Below are 18,443 nucleotides of genomic sequence, written 5' to 3'. Positions count from 1 at the left end.
ATATGATTATAGGTTGAGTAGTAATAATAATGGTCATTATTTTGATGGCTATAGTACTCATGGTTTTACTTAAAATAAGTTACATTATTTTAATTTTAAGCTCTATGCATGCATGCTCTGGGTCTTTCTTCTTCTCTAATAAATGAGTTGCGCCTCAGAAGACAAAGACGAAATGCAGTGCAGTGGCTTTTGCAGGCGTGAGACGCTCTTTGGGAGCGCATACAGATGCTCAAGACAGTGAGGAATACGAGGTAATAATAAAAATAGAATAATAATATTACTGAAGCATGACGGACTGACAACTGAGGCCTTTTACAATCAGCAGAACAACATTTCAGATGTTTTACAACGTGAAGCTGGAAACATGGAGAGCGGCAAACCAACATTAATGACGCAAAGACCCTCACACACATTATATCATCACACGATCTCCTAAAACTAAGTCACATCACTTTACTGAAGCACATGCTTGAATTTCTTCAGTAAATGTGTTTCCATTGAGTTCATGCACATTATGTTTTATCGGATAAAATGTTTATCCCACTCAGAAAATGTAAGCACATCTAGGCGTTTCCACTAAGCGTTTTTATGCAATACTCCAAAATAAGTGTATGAAAACAAAGCTGGTGGTTTATTTTTGTGCTGGTGTCCAGTAGACTCCTCCTGACGTCATGCGGTGTGACTGCGGACTCACCGCTCCACGCTGTTATCAGGCAGACGGAGGAAGTACTGGTAGAACTCAAAGGGTGATGTTTTATCTCGGTTCAGCCAGACGGCGTTGCCTGCCGTCTTCCCCAGTTTATCACCCATAGAGGTGGTGACGAGAGGAACCGTGAGGCCGTAAACCTCCTCTCCAGTCTTTCTGCACAACAACAAAAGAACAGAGCTCAATAGTGCATTCACATACGGGGGTTACAATCATCAATGCAGTCAAAGTGAAAGTAATCAATCAAATAATCAATCGTCCGTCCGTCTATCTTGATCAAGTCCAACAATTTTTATACCTCTGGCAAATTCTGACTTAAAGAGCCCATATTATACATGAAATAGGGTCATATCTTGGTTGTAAGGGTCTCCAACAACAGTTTAATATGCATGCAAGGTCAAAAAACACTTTCATGGTCTTATAATCTGCATTTATTTTTACCTAATTATCCCAGCGACTCCTGTATGAATCGTCCAGTGATTCATTTGTTCCCAAACCCCTCCTTAGCGCGGAGCTAATCTGCGCTGATTGGACCGATGACAGTCTGTCGCGATTGGTCGACTGCCTTCAGTCAGAGAGGGAAATGGCCAATAGCTAATCAGCAATTTAAAAAGTAATCACAGTTCATACACGCTCGATAGTGCAGACGTGGATTTTAGCTGCCACACTATGGCGAGTGGATAGTGCCACGGATAACCGAACGAAGGAGACAGTCGTGTACTCGCCATACCACACACACACAAAAACACACACACACCTCCGGATGACAACGCTCCCGCTTCCGCCCGCACCCGCCAGGTTTTAGCCTGAGAACCCGCTCCGTTTTCTGCCCGCCGCGCCCGGTCCCGCTAGAGCGGAGAACACAACCAAAAATCACCCAGCTATACAGTCCAGACAGCCAAGCTGTCAGTATAAACACACACACAGCACAAAGCTCGTTCGTTCGCTCGCTCTCTCTCTCTCTCTCTCTCTCTCTCACATACGCGCGCGTGCGCACTAACACACACACAAGCACCACGCAGACTCTCTCTTTCTAATTCGCATAGCAATATCCGTGATATTGCTAGACAGCCCGCTCCCGTCCCAAATTAAACCCGTTACCGACCGCTCCCGCGATTTATTCGGAAATTTATTCCCGCGGCTGTCCCCGCGCCAGATTTCTGCGGCGCGGGAATAAATTTCCGAATAAATCGCGGGAGCAGAACTCTAGCACGGAGCTCCATAAACAAACAGCACGCGTCGCGTTTTTAACGTGACTTTGCACGCGATAAGATAAAATATCCAGTTAACCTGATACAGTACACGCGGTTACAAGTAACAAATCACAACTAAATACATTTGCAAGCTCGAGTCAACGAGGCAACAACTTTAACCGCACGTACTTACACTTGAGAAATGGAAGAAACCCATCCTGATGTCCATCAGTAAGTTACTGATCCTTCCTTTAACAAACGCAGATGAAGTATTCTTTGTAGCATGTAGTTTCCAGAAGTTTCCAGTAGTTTCCAACTGCTTGGCTATAATGCTGAGGTTTCATCTTTGGGTAGAGACTCAATATATCCATCTGCAATGTGACTTCAATCGACCGGCATGTTTGTGTGCGTGTGTTTGTGGGTGTGTGTGTGTGTGTGTCTGGGTTACTGCGTCAGAGGGCGTGGCCTCAGGTTTGAAATCTCCCGGGTTTGCGCGTGCACGTGAAAAACTTTGTTTCGTTCGTACGTCATGGCGAAACACCTAATGACTCGGTATCAAGGCGACTCGTTTGAAGCACTATGAATCGACTCTTTTATAGATGAATCAACAGTTTTAAACACTGTATTCTTACAGATTTAAGCCTTAGCTGGATACTTCACTTCACTTAGAGCTGTGTTACACACTACATGGAGGGGAATTTTCAAAAACCCATAATATGGGCTCTTTAATGTTTTTTGTTAAAATGTAAACAAAAGCTGAGAAATATATATTTTTCCAACAATGAGGCCTCTTATGCGTCATCTTATTATATTTCGGGAGAAGCCTGTGTCATTTTAGGTCACAAATAAAATTGCTGGTTAAAAAAATAATAATAATTGGGCTTGACTATGCACACACGCACACGCACACACGCACACACACACACACACACACACACACACACACAGTTGAAGTCAGAATTATCCCCCCCCTTAGATTTTTTTTCTCTTTTTAAATATTTCCCAAATGATGTTTAACAGAGCAAGGAAATTTTCACAGTATGTCTGATAATATTTTTTCTACTTATTTGTTTTATTTTGGCTCGAATAAAAGCTGTTTTGAATTTTTTAAGAACCATTTTAAGGAAAAAATTATTAGCCCCTTTAAGCTATATTTTTTTCGATAGTCTACAGAACAAACCATCGTTATACAATAACTTGCCTAATTACCCTAACTTTACCCTAATTAACCTAGTGAAGCCTTTAAATGTCTCTTTAAGCTGTATAGAAGTGTCTTGAAGAATATCTAGTCTAATATTATTTACTGTCATCATGACAAAGAGAAAATAAATCAGTTATTAGAAATGAGTTATTAACACTATTATGATTAGAAATGTGCTGAAATAATTTCTGCGTTAAACAGAAATTGGGGAAATATATATGAGAATGTTTAATTTAAAGTAAAAATGGAGCGAAACAATGACCTATACATTTCATTTGTTATCATGATTTACAGATAACACCAATTTAAAATATTGATTGTAATTGGCCATACAGTGAAAAAAAACACTTGTCATTGTCATATTTAGATAATTTGATGACATTACAAAATGTTTATTATTAGTCATTTAAAATGTATTGCTGTGTATTCATATAGCACTAAATATAAAACATTTTAAAAAACGGCTTCTATTTTTTTTTGTTGCTATTTCTGCACAGAATTGTGTTTAAAATAAATCTGCTGATTAATTTTGAGAGTTTCTTAACTAAAATCTTTAATCAACACTCCACTTGTTTTGAAAATAGGCTCATTTTACAGCTCTCCTAGAGTCAACAGTTGAGCTTTACCATTGTTTAATTCATTCTTCCAATCTCCGGGTCAGGCAGGAGCACTTTCAGCTTAGCATAGATTATGAATTCAGATTAGACCATTAGAATCTTGCTAAAAATGACCAAAGAGTTTAGATCAGTGGTTCTCAACTGTGGTACGTGTACCACTAGTGGTACGCAGGCTTCCTTCTAGTGGTACGTGGAGGAATGAAATACATCATGTACATGCTACATATATTTCTAAACGTATCAAAAATGATGTATATAATGTGCCATATATGACATATAGCCTATATTTCTGGGGTAATCTGCCACGTTTTTTTACTGTGCAGAGTTGTAGCTGCTCTACTGGGCCTACTACGCTACTGTATTTCAATACTGCTCATTTTGGTGGTACTTGGAGAGACAATTTTTTTCTAAGGTGGTACTTGAAGAAAAAATTTTGAGAACCACTGGTTTAGATAATTTTCCTATTAAAAGCTTGACTCTTCTGTAGCTCCATTGTGCACTAAAAGACCAATAGAAATGAAAAGTTGCTATTTCCTAGGTTGAGATTACTAGGAACTGTACATTCATTCTGGTGTAGGGTTTATTGCTGGGGACTACTTTTAGGCGCTGCATGATATCTTTCCGCCTGCTGCAGCAAAATCCCTTGATTACATTTCATTACATAACATTCAACTGAATCTATGAGTGAATTGAAAGTAAGAGCATGTCAGTAAATCTGTAAACAGGCTCATAAATGCATGTATTGCACTCATGTTACTGATCATTTTACTAATAAATCATTGCATGGACCGATTTATAGTTATTATTATCAAAAGTCTAGTTTACAGTGGGCAGAATGTTTCCCTCTATTAGGGCTGCAACTAACGATTATTTTAATAATCGATTAATCTGTCGATTATTTTTTGATTAATCGGATTAAAAAAAAAACAAGAAAAGCCTTAATTTCCAACCCTTTATTCAAAAAAGCTCATCCCTGAGCTGTTATAATAATAATAATAATAATATTAATAAACTGTTTTCAATCCAAATATCTAAATGTTTTGAAATTAAGATACATACTAGACACATGAAATAGCTTAAGAAATCACTTAACCTCAGAATTAAGTGATTGTTTGCTTAAAACAAGCAAAATTATTTGCCAATGGGGTAAGAAAAATGATCTTAATAAGATATAATCTCAAACAGCATCACTTCGTTTTCTCATGCCATTTTTCTTGTCTGGTCTTGACGAAGATTTTTTAGATATTTGAACTGGAAACGAGAGAAAATGACTAAGAAAGAAAAGTTTTCTGCAGTGCAGCTATACATGAAAACAGATGGAAAAATGAAGGATCCAAAAATGTTATCAACTACCTGACTACTTCCAATTCACATAAACGTGTAAGTGATCTTGATTTATACCGTGAGATGGACGTCTCCATGTTTACTTGCGGCCGCTGCCTCATTCATAAAAGCAAAACACGCAGCATTCAGCAGGTACATTTATAAGCTACTCCCAAAATACATGCAAGTAAGCGGCTGGTGAACTTAGAGAAGCGTAGATTCAACTTTATAGTTACTTTCCCTATGTGTAATGTGTATCTGACATGAATAAAACACATCAGCAAATTATATTTGAATGGATTGTTAGACTTCCTTGTGTGTTTTACAAACTCTAAATGTCTTGTTTTACTAGTACTTGTGTGTATTTACATATCTAAAGCATAAGTGACGTATTAGATGATTAAAACGCTGCGTAATTGTGATACTATGACACGTCTTTCAGCAGAGTTAAGTTGGTTTTGTTTTCGAAAAGAAAAAACAGAAAAAGAAGCAGCATTTTTCCGACGGTCCCTTACTGAGAGCTCTCCTCAGCGCATGCTCTCTGGCTCAGCGCATATTGCGACTGCTTAAACGGAGCAGTGCTCGTAATATCGAGCAAAAAACAAAAAAAAGGCAGCTGTGGAACATAACCTGCTTTGTCTTTTTGTAGGAAACACAGTTTAGATCTTATGATGCTGCGTTCACACCAGACGCAGAATGCGCGTCAAGCGCGAGTGATTTACATGTTAAGTCAATGCAAACGCGCGAATAGACATCCTGCGGTGCGATACGCGCAAATGGCGCGGTGCGAATGCCGTGATATGTACGAATGGCGTGGCGCGAATTAAGCGTTTTGCGCGTTTGATGCGCGTTTCGCGTGAATCACTCAAATTCGAAAATCTGAACTTCAGCGGACATTCACGCCGCGTTAACCAATCAGGAGCTTGCTCTTGTGGGGGCTTGACTGTGACGTATCGCCTGTTGTCGGTGTCCCGGGGGAAATCCTCCAGCAGACACAGACAAGAAGTTCATCAAACTGGGCTGGGCTCAGTCAGAAGCACCGCTGAAAACCTCCATCAGCCAGGTTCAGTTTCTGGAGGAGTTTATGAGCTTAAAGAGCTGGATGCACCTCTGAAAAGTTGTAGTGGACTCAGACACGGCTCTAAATGTATCGACGCTGTTTATCATCCTTCATAAAGCACATAAACACTGTTATTTTCTACATAAAATCCATGTTAGCCTTTTAGCTATGAAGCTAGAGTCACGGGGCAGACAGAAGCCCTGCCCATCACGCGAATCCGCGTCTGTTCTGAAGTGAATTTGACACACGAATGAAGCGGATTTCACGCGCGAATGAAGCGAGTAAACTCAAATGTTCATGCGGCAATTTACGTGCGAATAGCGCGATTTATCCACGAGTTCCGCGTCTGGTGTGAACACAGCATTAGGGTAAGAGTTTTTTGTTTTAATGCCGTCTATCACTGAATGTGTCAGGAATACCAAAAACAAAACCAGCTAAACCCCGCTGTCTTTCCCTGGCTCAGCGCCAGACACAAAGAAACCAGCACCAGGTACTTTTCGGTTCTCAATTCAAAACGGAACAAAAGTAGAATTGTGTAGTGATTCTTCCGCATCATCCCTGTCTTTTTGAGGCGCTGAACTCTGTATCAGTGCACGAGAAATGGAGAGGGGCCGTGTTTTCTCCACTCCGCACTGAACTAAAGTGTTCTTTTTTTTAATCAAACGTCTCCGTGTCGCGGGACACAACGAATCGATAATGAAATTCGTTGCCAACGCTTTTAGTAATAAATTTTTATCGATTTAATCGATTCGTTGTTGCAGCCCTTACCTCTATACTGCAAACTATATCGCGAGTTTCACAGATTTTTATCCCATTATTGAGTCTATTTATTTACTTATGTAAATGTGCGTAAATTATATTTATTCAATTTTGATATTATTTTCAGTATTAATTATTGAATAATATTCAAAGGCTTCAATGATTTATGCACAATTTGTAAACAGTTTTGGTAGATATAAGACTATAAAAACATGGTTTTAATTGAACTAGCATAGTAAACCTTCAATAAAAGTTTATAAGTTATTTTTTATTTCGCAGAATAAGTTTTAGCTACAGTACCCTAAAAAACATTTCGTATTAATCTGCTGGTTTTATTTCAATATTCTGCACAGACATATGTCACGCATTCCTATATAGTACCTAATTAATACTCAACGAATCACTAATTAACACATGCACTTGTCGCCACCTACTGGCCCAAGAAGACTCCAGCACCAAATCCTCCCACCTGTGTATGAACTCGTGTCCGCTCATGATGTTTCCCAGCTGGTCTGTTCCTCCGAGCTGGATCCTGCATCCGTGCAGCTGATGGAGCTGGTAGAAGTCGAACGCCTGGAAGAGCTGATAGGAGAACTCTGTGAAGCTCATGCCCTCCGCGCTCTTTAGCCGTGTCTGGACGCTGTGTCTGCTGAGCATCGTGCCCATTCGAAAACTCCTGCCCACCTCTGAGAAAAACTCCAGCAGGTCATAGTCTTTATACCAGCTGCGGTTGTTGAGCACTGTGAGCCGGCCGAGCCTGTTGACAGTGATGGGAGAAACCAAGATTTTTATCACTTCAAACAATTGAACCATAAACAATGATAAAGTCCTCATGCTGCAGGAATTAGGAGGTGTGCTGAAGGTGCAACTGTTGTGCAGTGAAGGGTTTGCATCTTTAATAATCTACGACAGTTTGCGTTCCCTGAACAGTAAGAATGATCAATAAATCCATATAAAACTGTCTCTAAAAAGTCTCATCTCGTCTTCAGTTTTGGGACTGCACTGACACAAAAGATAATTTTCGAAGCTTTATGAAGCAGTGCTTTGAAAGCATCCGTCACTACCTGCTGGAGTCCGGGCAGAAGTACAGCTCGTGGTGGGTGAAGATCCGGTGGAGACTCTCCAGAATCCCGCGGGCGTTCTCCTGCACCGCGGCCGGGGACAGGCGCTCTCTCTCGGTCTGCCTCCCGCTCGGGTCGCCGATCTGCGCCGTGGCTCCGCCGAGCAGCGCGATGATGTGATGCCCCGCGGATCGAAAGTGCAGCAGGCCGATGATGGCGAGCAGGTTTCCAGCGTGCAGGCTGTCGGCGGTGGGGTCGAAGCCGCAGTATATCGACTGCGGACCGGAGCGCAGGAGATCCGGGATTTCGGCTTGAGCCGCGACCTCCGGGAAAGAGTCCTTCAGGAGACCCCGGTTATGGAGAGAGGAGAGGAGGCTGCTGGTTTTGGATGCGGAGGAGTGAAATAATAATTTACAATACGACGTTTTTCTGAGGATGAAATGTGACTTTACTCTGCAGCATGACCGGGCTATGGACGCAGCCATGTTGGATGGGAGGTTTGGCGGATGTTTGCGTCACCACGTGGACAGATGGGGGAGTGTGGGAAAAAAAACATTCATTTACTTTTAAATAGTTCTACAAATAATTACATTAAACTTTGATATAATCAGTATCGTAAAATAATATGTGAAATATTATAATCAAATAAACAATTATGCAAACATTTACTGAGATGTTTCACAGAAGTTACGTGACTTGTTTATCTTTGTCATGGACACTTTAATTCGTTTTTTAAATGTAAAATTAAAAAATTAAGTTCATAATTTATACATTATAATAGTTCTATTTTATTGTAAATACAGATTGTTATATTAAACATTAATTAATTACGGTTTATTTGTGCAAATAAAAAATGTTTTTCCAGATTATAAGAACTATTTATTTTATTAATATTCTTCATGAGTTTAATTATTCATTTATTGTTTTTTAGCCAACAGTACATTTAGAAAATGTAAACAAAAATATATACATTTATAATGTTATCCAATTTATAATTTTATAAATAACTAAAGGCATATTAATTTAATATTATTAAATACAATATTTTTTTATAGTTTATCATCAACTTTTCTACATCATATACTTGTTCATGTTGTATACATGTAAAATGTAAAAAAAAAAAAAAAGAGAGAGAAAGAGAAAAGTCGCATGGAGGACCAAAAGCATCAATCTTCCACTTAATCACATTAATATCCCAATAACTTTCTGTCTTCACATCTGCATTCATACATTAGAAAAGTGAAGACGTTTAAATATGTGTGTTTGTTGAATGGTCACCGAGCCAACAAATGACCTTCGAGTGAGGCTACCACGTGATGGCGCTAAACTTTCTTTCTGAGAGTAATTTACAATATAATATGACTTAATAAAAATAAATGGTTAAATATTCAAAAATTATCACATAATTTAAAAAAAAGCGGAAAAATAAAAATATTTGTCATCAAATTGCTGTATAAAAATACTACCAACATTGTTTTTCGACTGTAAACCATTGAAGGCGCTATATAACGATTTTCCAAAATTATGTACATTAATTATGTATATTGGATAGCGTTTGAGTTTTATAAAGATGTCTTTTATTTTTTAGACAGGACTAAACACATTTGTCAAACATTACTATGCAAAAATACAACAAAAAACACATTTTTGCAGCAGTATTAGTAACAATCAGCTAGTGAAGTCACAGATCTGTGTAGAACCAGTTTAAAAAAGGATTTATTAGAAATGACAGTGAACTTTACTGTGACCTGAGCTAAAGAGACTAACAAGACAGAGACGTTAAAATCCCTTCTAAAGTTACATGAAAAACATCAAGCAAGTTAGAAAAGCTAAGCAATCAAACATTTCAATTGAACAAGAAACAAAAATAACGTAGTACTTTATATTTGCACAATCAGCACATATTACAAAACTTTCCTTTTCTTCAACTTGGGAATATTGTGAACTTGAATAGTTTTTAATAACACTTGATTACTTGGAAATCAACAATATTTTGCTCTGAGTTTCGTTCACCCGTGCCATAATAAACCGAAAGTTTTACAGTTTCTCAATATGGATCCAAAAGGCACCAAATGTGACACATCAGAAAAACATACTAACATAACTATACATTTTGCAAGATAAAATGCTTTGACTTTCCATTTTAAGTGTGACAAAAGCAACGTGTTCACACCAAGAATTAGGCCTATAAGTCACAACTAACGCACTGTAACATGTTTTGAAGAAATAAATTACTCAAAAATAACAACTCATTCACTTACCCTGCGTTGTTCTAATGCTGTACTGCCTTTATTTCTTACCAAATAAATTCCCAAATAAAGTCTTTCGTTTCCTTCCTATAATAGTGGATAAAATAATCTTAAAAATGACCAGAAATACAAAATATTTTTATTCCACACGTGTCATATTGAATATCCTGCTGTTATACAATGGGATATGACGAAAAACCCGAAATCTAATGTATTATTGAACGAAAATCTAGAGCTTAACCGTTGTGTTTATGCCTTCTGCCGATTTAAATATTCGCGGTCTTTTAGGGCAGGGCTGATTCTGATTGGTTGTCAGTTTAAATCGTTGGAGTGATTCTAACGGTCTTAATTTTTTTTTATCGTCGGCTTAGTTGTGAATAATGCTAACGTATAACAATCAGGGTATGACGGGCTTTAAGCAAATACTTTATAAATATATGTGATGGGCTTTAAGCAGTTTATAAAAGCAAGGTGAAAGTGAATGAGGTGGATGAATACAGCACACTTTGATGGGATTTAAGTCAAGTCTAACCACTAAGGTAAGCACAATATAAAATAAAACACCATCGTGGCGTTTTTCTTTTATTATTTAAGCAAATATGATTGTAAAAAAATATTTGTTGTACTCTCACATTCATTGTGGTTTAAGTTTACCCAACTATGACGACCCGGAAATAAGAAAAGGGTATTATTTAATGAAAATGTCGAGCTTAACTGTTGTGTTGTTTTGTCATCTACCTATTTAAATATTCACACTCATTTATGGCAGGGCTGACTCTGATTGGTTGTCCATTTAAATCGTTGGAGTGGTTTTAACGGTCTCCATTCTTTATCGCCGGTTTAGTTGTGAACAATGCTAATGTAAAACTATCATGGTATGATGGGCTTTAAGCAAACATTTCATAAATATTTTATATGGTGTGATGGGCTTTAAGCAGTCTATAAATGCAAGGTGAAAGTAATTGCGGTGGATGAATACAGCACACTCTGATGGGATTTTTAAGTCAAGTCTAACCACTAAGGTAAGCACAATATAAAATAAAACACCATTGTGGTGTTTTTCTTTTACTATTTAAGCAAATATGATTGTAAAAAAATATTTGTTGTACTCTCACATTCATTGTGGTTTACGTTTACCCAACTATGATGACCTGGAAATATGAAAAGGGTCTATTATTTAGTGATAATGTCAAGCTTAACCCGTGTGTTATTTTGTCATCTACCTATTTAAAGATTCGGGCTGTCTTTATATAGGGCTGATTCTGATTGGTTGTCAGTTTAAATCGTTTGCTGTTTACATTCTTTATCGTAGGTTTAGTTGTGAACTTTGCTAACGTATATAAAATTACCATGGTGTGATGGGCTTTAAGCAAACATTTTATAAATGCAAAGGGAAATTAACAAGGTGGATAAACTAACAAACATTCTGATGGGATTTAAGTCAAGTTAAACCACCGCATGATATAATAATTAGACACAAAAAAACGATGTACAATGCACACAAAACGTGTTTTACTGCATTTACTAATGTCCTGACAGTATGGGAGTGCATCTCAATGGTGATAATAAAAGAAAAGCTGGCTAGATTTACAAAACCATTTGGCTTGACTTGCTTCACAGGCAGTTCAATGATTTCTATATCAGTACCTCCAATGTTTACCTGAGACCTCATCAGGGATCACAGTACAGTATATTAGGTGAGGACCAAACATCAATAAAATGATCATAAGCATTAGATTGGTCGACATGGTTCAGACGTTTCCGACATCTTGCTTTATGGCAAAACGATCACTCAAGAACATTAATGATTCAATGTAATGTATCCACATGTTCCATCTGAGGTCGAAATGTGCAGGTCCTCACGCTTGTAGGAATTAAAAAGGAATGTGGAAATTGCGACATGAATTTCCATGCAAGTGTCGTTCGATGACAAATCTTCCTCTGTATTTACATTACATTGCATAAAACCTGTATTTCACAACATTTGATATATATTAATAAAGATACCTTTGCTTTAGTATAAAAAGATAAATTTCAATCAACAACAAGATCATAATCTCGGTAGTGCATAATACCTAGATGCATACAATATTAAAAAGCATTAATGATAAAGTCAAAAACATACCGCAGTCTAGCATCAACTATTTACAGGGTTACAAATCTCCACATTTCCAGTTACCAAAGATAATTGTACAGTTTAAGTGTATCCCTTTGCAGGAAAACGGGCGGAGGATTTGTGCAGGCTCATGGATACAGTTTGCATGACTCAGTACTGCTCATTTTGACAACAATTTGCAGGATGATAGCTTGTTTCAACTTAAATTATATATAAAAAAATATTGTATCTCACAATTCTCAATTGCGTTCTTATATCTTTGAGTTTAAATTTCACAATTCAGATGTTTCTCCTAGATATTAGCATAGCTATTTCCACAAATTTAACCTTTGTTTGCATTTATGTTGTAATTCTAAAATAGAATGTTAGAGCTGTAAAATATAAACTTAAAACTGTGAATAACAGTCAGAATTGCCAGCCTAATCTCATGAGGAAACATTACTTTACGTTTTGTCCAACACAGTCTCACGGCAATTCGTACCTTTTTGATTTAGTGGCTAATTCGTATGAATTCGTAGAATCTAATTCGTACAATTTAGTATGATTTGCTCATCCCCCAATGATGATTGGGTTTAGAGGTGGGGTTGGGTGCCAAGCCTCCTTTTTAAAATCGTACAATTTCGTACAACTGAACTCGTATGAATTCGTACGAATTAGCCACTAAACTGGCAAAACGTAAAATACTTACGTTTTCTCGAGAGATCAGGCTGGTTTTGTCAGTTTAGTGGCTAATTTATGAATTCTAACGAGTTCTGTTCAACGAAAATCTATGATTTTAAAAAGGAGGCGTGGCGCCAAACCCCACCCCTAAATCCAACCGTCATTGGGGGATGAGCAAATCATACTAAATTGTACAAATGAGATTGTACGAATTCATACGTATTACTCAATCAGAAAGTAACGAATTGCAGTGAGATTGTGCTGAAAATCCTGCAACCTAGCATTAAATTTTTATTGTAAGATCAAAATTATTTACTATTTTTATTTTTTTGTTGCAGAAAAAAATGTTGTATAGAAAGTCGCTCACTTTAGAAAATTCCAATTTTTTGGTTGCTGTCGACGAACCGAATGAGTTATAAATCTAAGTGGTAACAAATAGCAATCAATGACCTCCAGCAGTTAAATAAATGTATGAATGTGTTTTAAAACGAAATACCTCAAAACATCGCTTAACTAGTTCGCAATTCAAGATGGCTCTATATTAGATTATACAGACTTTTCGTGCAATTAATTTAGCATTCTGAACTGATAAGAGACAATTACAGCTATATCACTGCTTACAACTTCAGAATAGTCAAGCTAGTGACCAAAAACATTCACAAAAAAATCCTACAAATGTTGTGTTTCCGCGAATCCAACTTGTAACCGGAAATTTAAACGCACACGGCTCTTATCTTATTAACAAGAAGCGATTTTTGCAATATTAAACACAATGTGTAGCCAAATGAATGCATGATCGGCTAAATTTTGCAAGCAAAATTCTTTTCGAGGAGTTATTTCAATTAAATTTGAATGTTAAAAATGTCCCAGAGCACATTTATTTGGGCAAATTTGTCAATTTGACCAAGAGCATTGGACTCTTTCAGGGTAAAAGTAGCGATTATTGATTAATTGATGCTAAAGCATTTATGCAAAAAATTCCAGGGCAGAAGAATAGAAACAAAATACATTCTCAAAAAATGTTAAAATGTTTTAAAACTTATTTCTACTTCCAGTTTTTGCAATGCGATGCGCAAGAAAATACACAAAAGCCATGATCAAACATGTCTATCAACTCAAAACAAAAAGTGAACAATCCTTTACGCAACAACGTATTTAAACAGAAATAAGGAATTGCTATTAACAATTCATTTGACATGTATTTGATTGGATTGATCTGACATGTATTTCCACTATTAGCTTGTCTTTCTGGTTTATTTAGTGAAATAAAAATAATTTATAATGAGACATGTTTTTTCCTCTGAAGACGAGGCTCTGCGGTTCTCAGAAAAAGGGCGATGGACTGCTGGAGGATGATCATTAAGAAAATACTGTAAGAATAGGCAAAACTTTAGTCAATAAATCTAATCTGTGTTTGTAAGATCTTTACATTTATCATCAGAATTTAAAATATGAATCCAAATCGAGGGCGGCACGGTGGCTCAGTGGTTAGCACTGTGGCCTCACAGCAAGAAGGTCGCTGGTTCGAGTGCCAGCTGGGTCAGTGTGTGGATGTTCTCCTCGTGTTGGTATGGGTTTCCTCGGGGTGCTCCGGTCTCCCCCACAGTCCAAACACATGTGTTGTAGGGGAATTAATGAACTAAATTGGGCATCCGCTGCGTAAAACATGTCAGAATAGTTGGCTGTTCATTGCGCTGAAAAATAAAGGACTAAGTCGAAGGAAAATGAATGAATGAATCTAAATCTCAGATATATAACTGCATTTAACTGGTGGCCAAGTTTCAACAAAATGTGTAGTTTGCTTGATTATTGCAATCAATTTTTCTCTCAGTGCAGTAAAAACACACTCTGTGCTGAATCTGCATGAAGTATAGCTGCTATAACCGGCTTTGTTTCTTTTCTTTTAACCCTTTCAACACTAGATTTCAGTAAAACAGCACAACGTGTGCTCTGAGCTCTTTCTGAAGGCATCGGTCGTGAGGTATCTTCTTTATATTTGCGCTAAAAAAGGTCAAAATGAACCGAATATGCTGTTTTAATCATGCATGAACTGATAAAGCAATAAATAATTCACGATTTCATGAAAACCTTTGAGCTGGGAAAGAAATGTACAAACTAAAACCTTGCAACAGACTGCAAAGAGATTGAGTTGAGTTCTGCATTCTGACATCATTTCATTCGCGCAGTTATTGATTTAAAAAAGCAGAAAACCTCCATGTTAATGACGTAGCATTACTAAAACATCAGCTTCACTAGTTCACGGTTGGTGGAAGTCACTTCGGTGTTTTCACTGAAAACTGTACACTGTCAGTATTTTAAAAAACGATATTGCTGTTTGAATAAGTTGGATTTTAAGATGTCTATTCACAGTTTCTGGCTTGAGATACCAGTATGCATTATTATCCCCCCCCCCCCCACCACAAAAAAAAAAAAAAAATACATACAGTTGAAGTCAGAATTATTAGCCCTTCTGAATTATTAGTTGTTCTGTAGACCAGGCATTCCCAAACTTTTCAGCCAGCGACCCTCAAAAAACAAAGCCAGCGTCTCGAGAACCCTACATTCCTCTGAGGTGGTTATAAATACAAAAATGTTGCACACACAACAATAGGCCTATATAAACATGAGCATATTGAAAACACAAAAAAAGTGCAACAGTCTAAGGGCGCTTTCACACCTACACTTTTGTTTCGGAACGTGTCTCGTTTGCCCAGTTAGCGCGGCTCGTTTGGCATATGTGAACAGGGCAATATCGCTCTGTTCCGCGCCAAAGTAATCGCTCCGAGATCGCTTGAATGAGGTGGTCTCGGCTCGATTGAAACGAACCCTGGAGCGGTTGGATTGCAGTGAGAAAGTGATCTGATCCGAGCACGATTATATCACAGTGTTTTATGGATATGTAATAGGCATACGGCTATATGAAGAGAGAATTATGAGTAGGGCGGGAAGTTTCGCGAGTCTCCGGATGCCCGCAAACGAGTGACGATCTCTCGGTAATCTCGCGTCTTCCTCCCAGTCCTCAAATACGCATTGTCGCGCACCCTTCTCACCCCTCCCCACCGCATCTCTCCTCAGACACGTAGCGCGCGCACCCTGTCAATCACCACCAAACCACCACCTCTCCTGACAGTTTAGCGGGACGCTGCAAAATAAACCCTGACAATGACCAATGTAAGGAGAGTTTACTCGCACGTGACTTGTTTTAGCTCTTTTGGTCCGCTCCAAGAGCAAAGAGCAACAATGTAACATTTGTAACCTCTGTTTCAGAACAACTGAATCGATTCACAGGTGTGAAAGCACTCTAAGGCCTAATCCCAATTCTACCCCTTAGTCCTTCCCCTTACCCCTACCCCTTGTTTGGTGCATTTCCGTGAAGGGGTAGGGGTGTCCCAATGCTCTTTAGCTTGAAGGCGTTGGGCTAAGGGGAAGGGGTAGATAGACCTTCGAACAGAGATTTTTCAGGATCACACTCGAAACCAAGGGGTAAGAAAATTTCCCGGACTACACCATCTAGATGACGGAATTCAGGAGATGCACAAATTAGTATTTTTTGTCATTATTAAGAAAAACAAGCACGTTTTAATATAATCATTACTGCGTTCATGTTTTACCATCATGCTAAAAAAAACGCTAAAATAAAAACCGTTAAACTTCGCGATCTATAATCCCTAATAATAACTCCTGTACAGCAGTCCCACAACATTCTGACACTCGAATACCCTGTCAGAAAAGTCTAGAGGCTGGGAATGAGCATTAAACAGTGTCTGCTATAATGTTAATGCTGTTTTCTTGTGTTTATATTGAGGAATATGGCCACTGTCTAAATGCACGGTATAGTTGCGATCTTATAGCCACAGTAGATCATCATGATAACATGATATATGCCTTCAGTGATGTCCTGAAGATTAATACCAAAAATAACACAACTGGAATAACTACAGCAGTCGCTATTGTTGATCTCATATGCATCAAGAGATCGCTATATCATATTTGGTGACGTGTGCAGGTGCAGGTGCTGTCCCTTTTCTAAGGGGTACATTTTAAGCCCTTCCCCTTCACCGTCAGTTTTGAGGGGGAAGGGGAAGGGGTATAAAAATAGAATCGGGATTGAGTCTAACAATCATAAGTTTTAATTTATAGTCATTCATTAATTTGTTGAATTTAATATTAACCTCACCTAAAGAGAATGGTGGACACGGTATTTTCAGCACCATTCTTGTCCATTCTTGGTTTAATTTTGGAGATCGCCTCTCAGAGATCATTCGAAATGTTCTGTATTTATGCCGGTCTTTATTCTTAATGTATTTGATTGCCATAAAGGTGTCAGAAAGTTTAACCTGATGCTATAAAATCAATCTGCTGCTGCTGACGCTGTTGTTAATCTAACGTAAACACATGATCCTATGAAAACAATTATAAGGCTGATGGCTTTTTATTTGCACGTTGTTGCTTTTTGATGTAACTATGAGCTACTATTTTTCATCTTCTGTTGATTATGGATAAAATATGGCTATTCTAATAGTTGAATAAAATTTATTTGACTTTTGGAAATTACCAAGCGCCCCCCTGTCCCGTGAACCCCACTTTGGGAACCACTGCTTAGACAATCAAAAAAAGGGGGCTAATAATATTGACCGAAGAGTTAGGGCTGACGCGATCATCATAGCAGCATCAGCCAATGAAATTAGTCTGTAACTGACTACTGTCGGATGCATTTGCATAAAGCGATCTGATTGGCTTGCGCATCCATTGGTGCTTGAAAAGTTGAGAAATGTTCAACTTCTGCTGTGAGCAATGCCATTAAAGCAGTGCCCACCTACCCACAATTCAGTTCAGCAACGCTTGACGTCATCCATTCAAAGTGTGTGGGAAGATTTGACGCTGATGCCCCATGTGAATGGGGCGTAAAATTTTTTTCCAGAAATTAAAAGCTTCTTTTATTCTAGCTGAAATAAATCAAATAAGACTATCTCCGGAAGAAAAAATATTATAGGAAATACTGTGAGAAATTCCTGAATCTGTTCAGCATCATTTGTGAAATATTTAAGGGCTAATAATTTTTGTCTTCAACTGTATTTCCATTTGAATCGTCTTGAATTTCTCTCTCCAAACAAAGTCAACAACCGCAGAAAATCATCTTTCTGCACGTGTGGTTATTACTCCAGAAATCCGGCCAACAGTGGCTTATATGATGCTCCTTATAAAAGATGGCAGGCCCCTGAGAGAGCAGTGTTTTTCCGGAAATGTGGGTCTTCAGTACATGTCTCTGTAGATCTCCTGCAGCAGCGGATGCAGCGACGTGTCCTCCGTTTTCTTGATCTCCTGTATGAGTTGTGCATGTTCGGTCACCAGCTGACGCAGGTCCACCAGCTTCTGCAGGAGTTTGGGGAACAGAAAGCCGTGATCCGGGTGGTTGCTCTTCAGGTGCAGATGGAGAACGTTAACAATGCTCTCCTGCATTCGCTCGATATGCGGGACGTTCACCAGACCGGGACGAT

The 18,443-nt window shown here is 38.2% G+C and overlaps 2 protein-coding genes and 1 long non-coding RNA gene across 8 annotated transcripts in view; 1 reads left to right on the top strand and 2 right to left on the bottom strand.

Moving 5' to 3' along the window:
- yars2 (tyrosyl-tRNA synthetase 2, mitochondrial) overlaps positions 1–10,460 on the bottom strand; it is a 15,518-nt gene extending 5,058 nt beyond the window's left edge. The window contains exons 1-3 of one of the 2 annotated variants that reach the window (XM_087310852.1): positions 10,182–10,460; positions 7,329–7,616; positions 695–862 (exon numbers count right to left, since the gene is read on the bottom strand). In XM_087310852.1, coding sequence (XP_087166978.1) covers positions 695–862; positions 7,329–7,525 — 365 coding nt within the window. In that variant the 5' untranslated portion in view covers positions 7,526–7,616; positions 10,182–10,460. Of the gene's footprint in view, positions 1–694; positions 863–7,328; positions 7,617–7,923; positions 8,446–10,181 lie in introns of those variants that run through there. The other variant, NM_001143920.1, reaches the window with a different exon arrangement.
- pparab (peroxisome proliferator-activated receptor alpha b) overlaps positions 9,620–18,443 on the bottom strand; it is a 63,965-nt gene continuing 55,141 nt past the window's right edge. The window contains exons 8-9 of one of the 5 annotated variants that reach the window (XR_015525759.1): positions 13,172–18,443; positions 9,620–12,833 (exon numbers count right to left, since the gene is read on the bottom strand). Coding sequence is in view for 2 of the 5 variants with exons in the window: in XM_087310854.1 (XP_087166980.1) it covers positions 18,199–18,443 (245 nt within the window). In the remaining 3 variants the exon portion in view is untranslated. 5 annotated transcript variants of the gene reach the window in all.
- The window catches only part of LOC141380851 (uncharacterized), a 30,941-nt gene continuing 22,981 nt past the window's right edge, over positions 10,484–18,443 (top strand). Inside the window, exon 1 of the long non-coding RNA XR_015526079.1 lies at positions 10,484–10,708. This is a non-coding gene — a long non-coding RNA (uncharacterized LOC141380851). The remainder of the gene's footprint in view (positions 10,709–18,443) is intronic.

This window comes from Danio rerio, chromosome 25 (assembly GCF_052040795.2).
Source record: "Danio rerio strain M-AB ecotype USA chromosome 25, GRCz13ab, whole genome shotgun sequence".
Classification (NCBI taxonomy): domain Eukaryota; kingdom Metazoa; phylum Chordata; class Actinopteri; order Cypriniformes; family Danionidae; genus Danio; species Danio rerio.
This window is presented reverse-complemented; position numbering and strand designations above follow the sequence as displayed.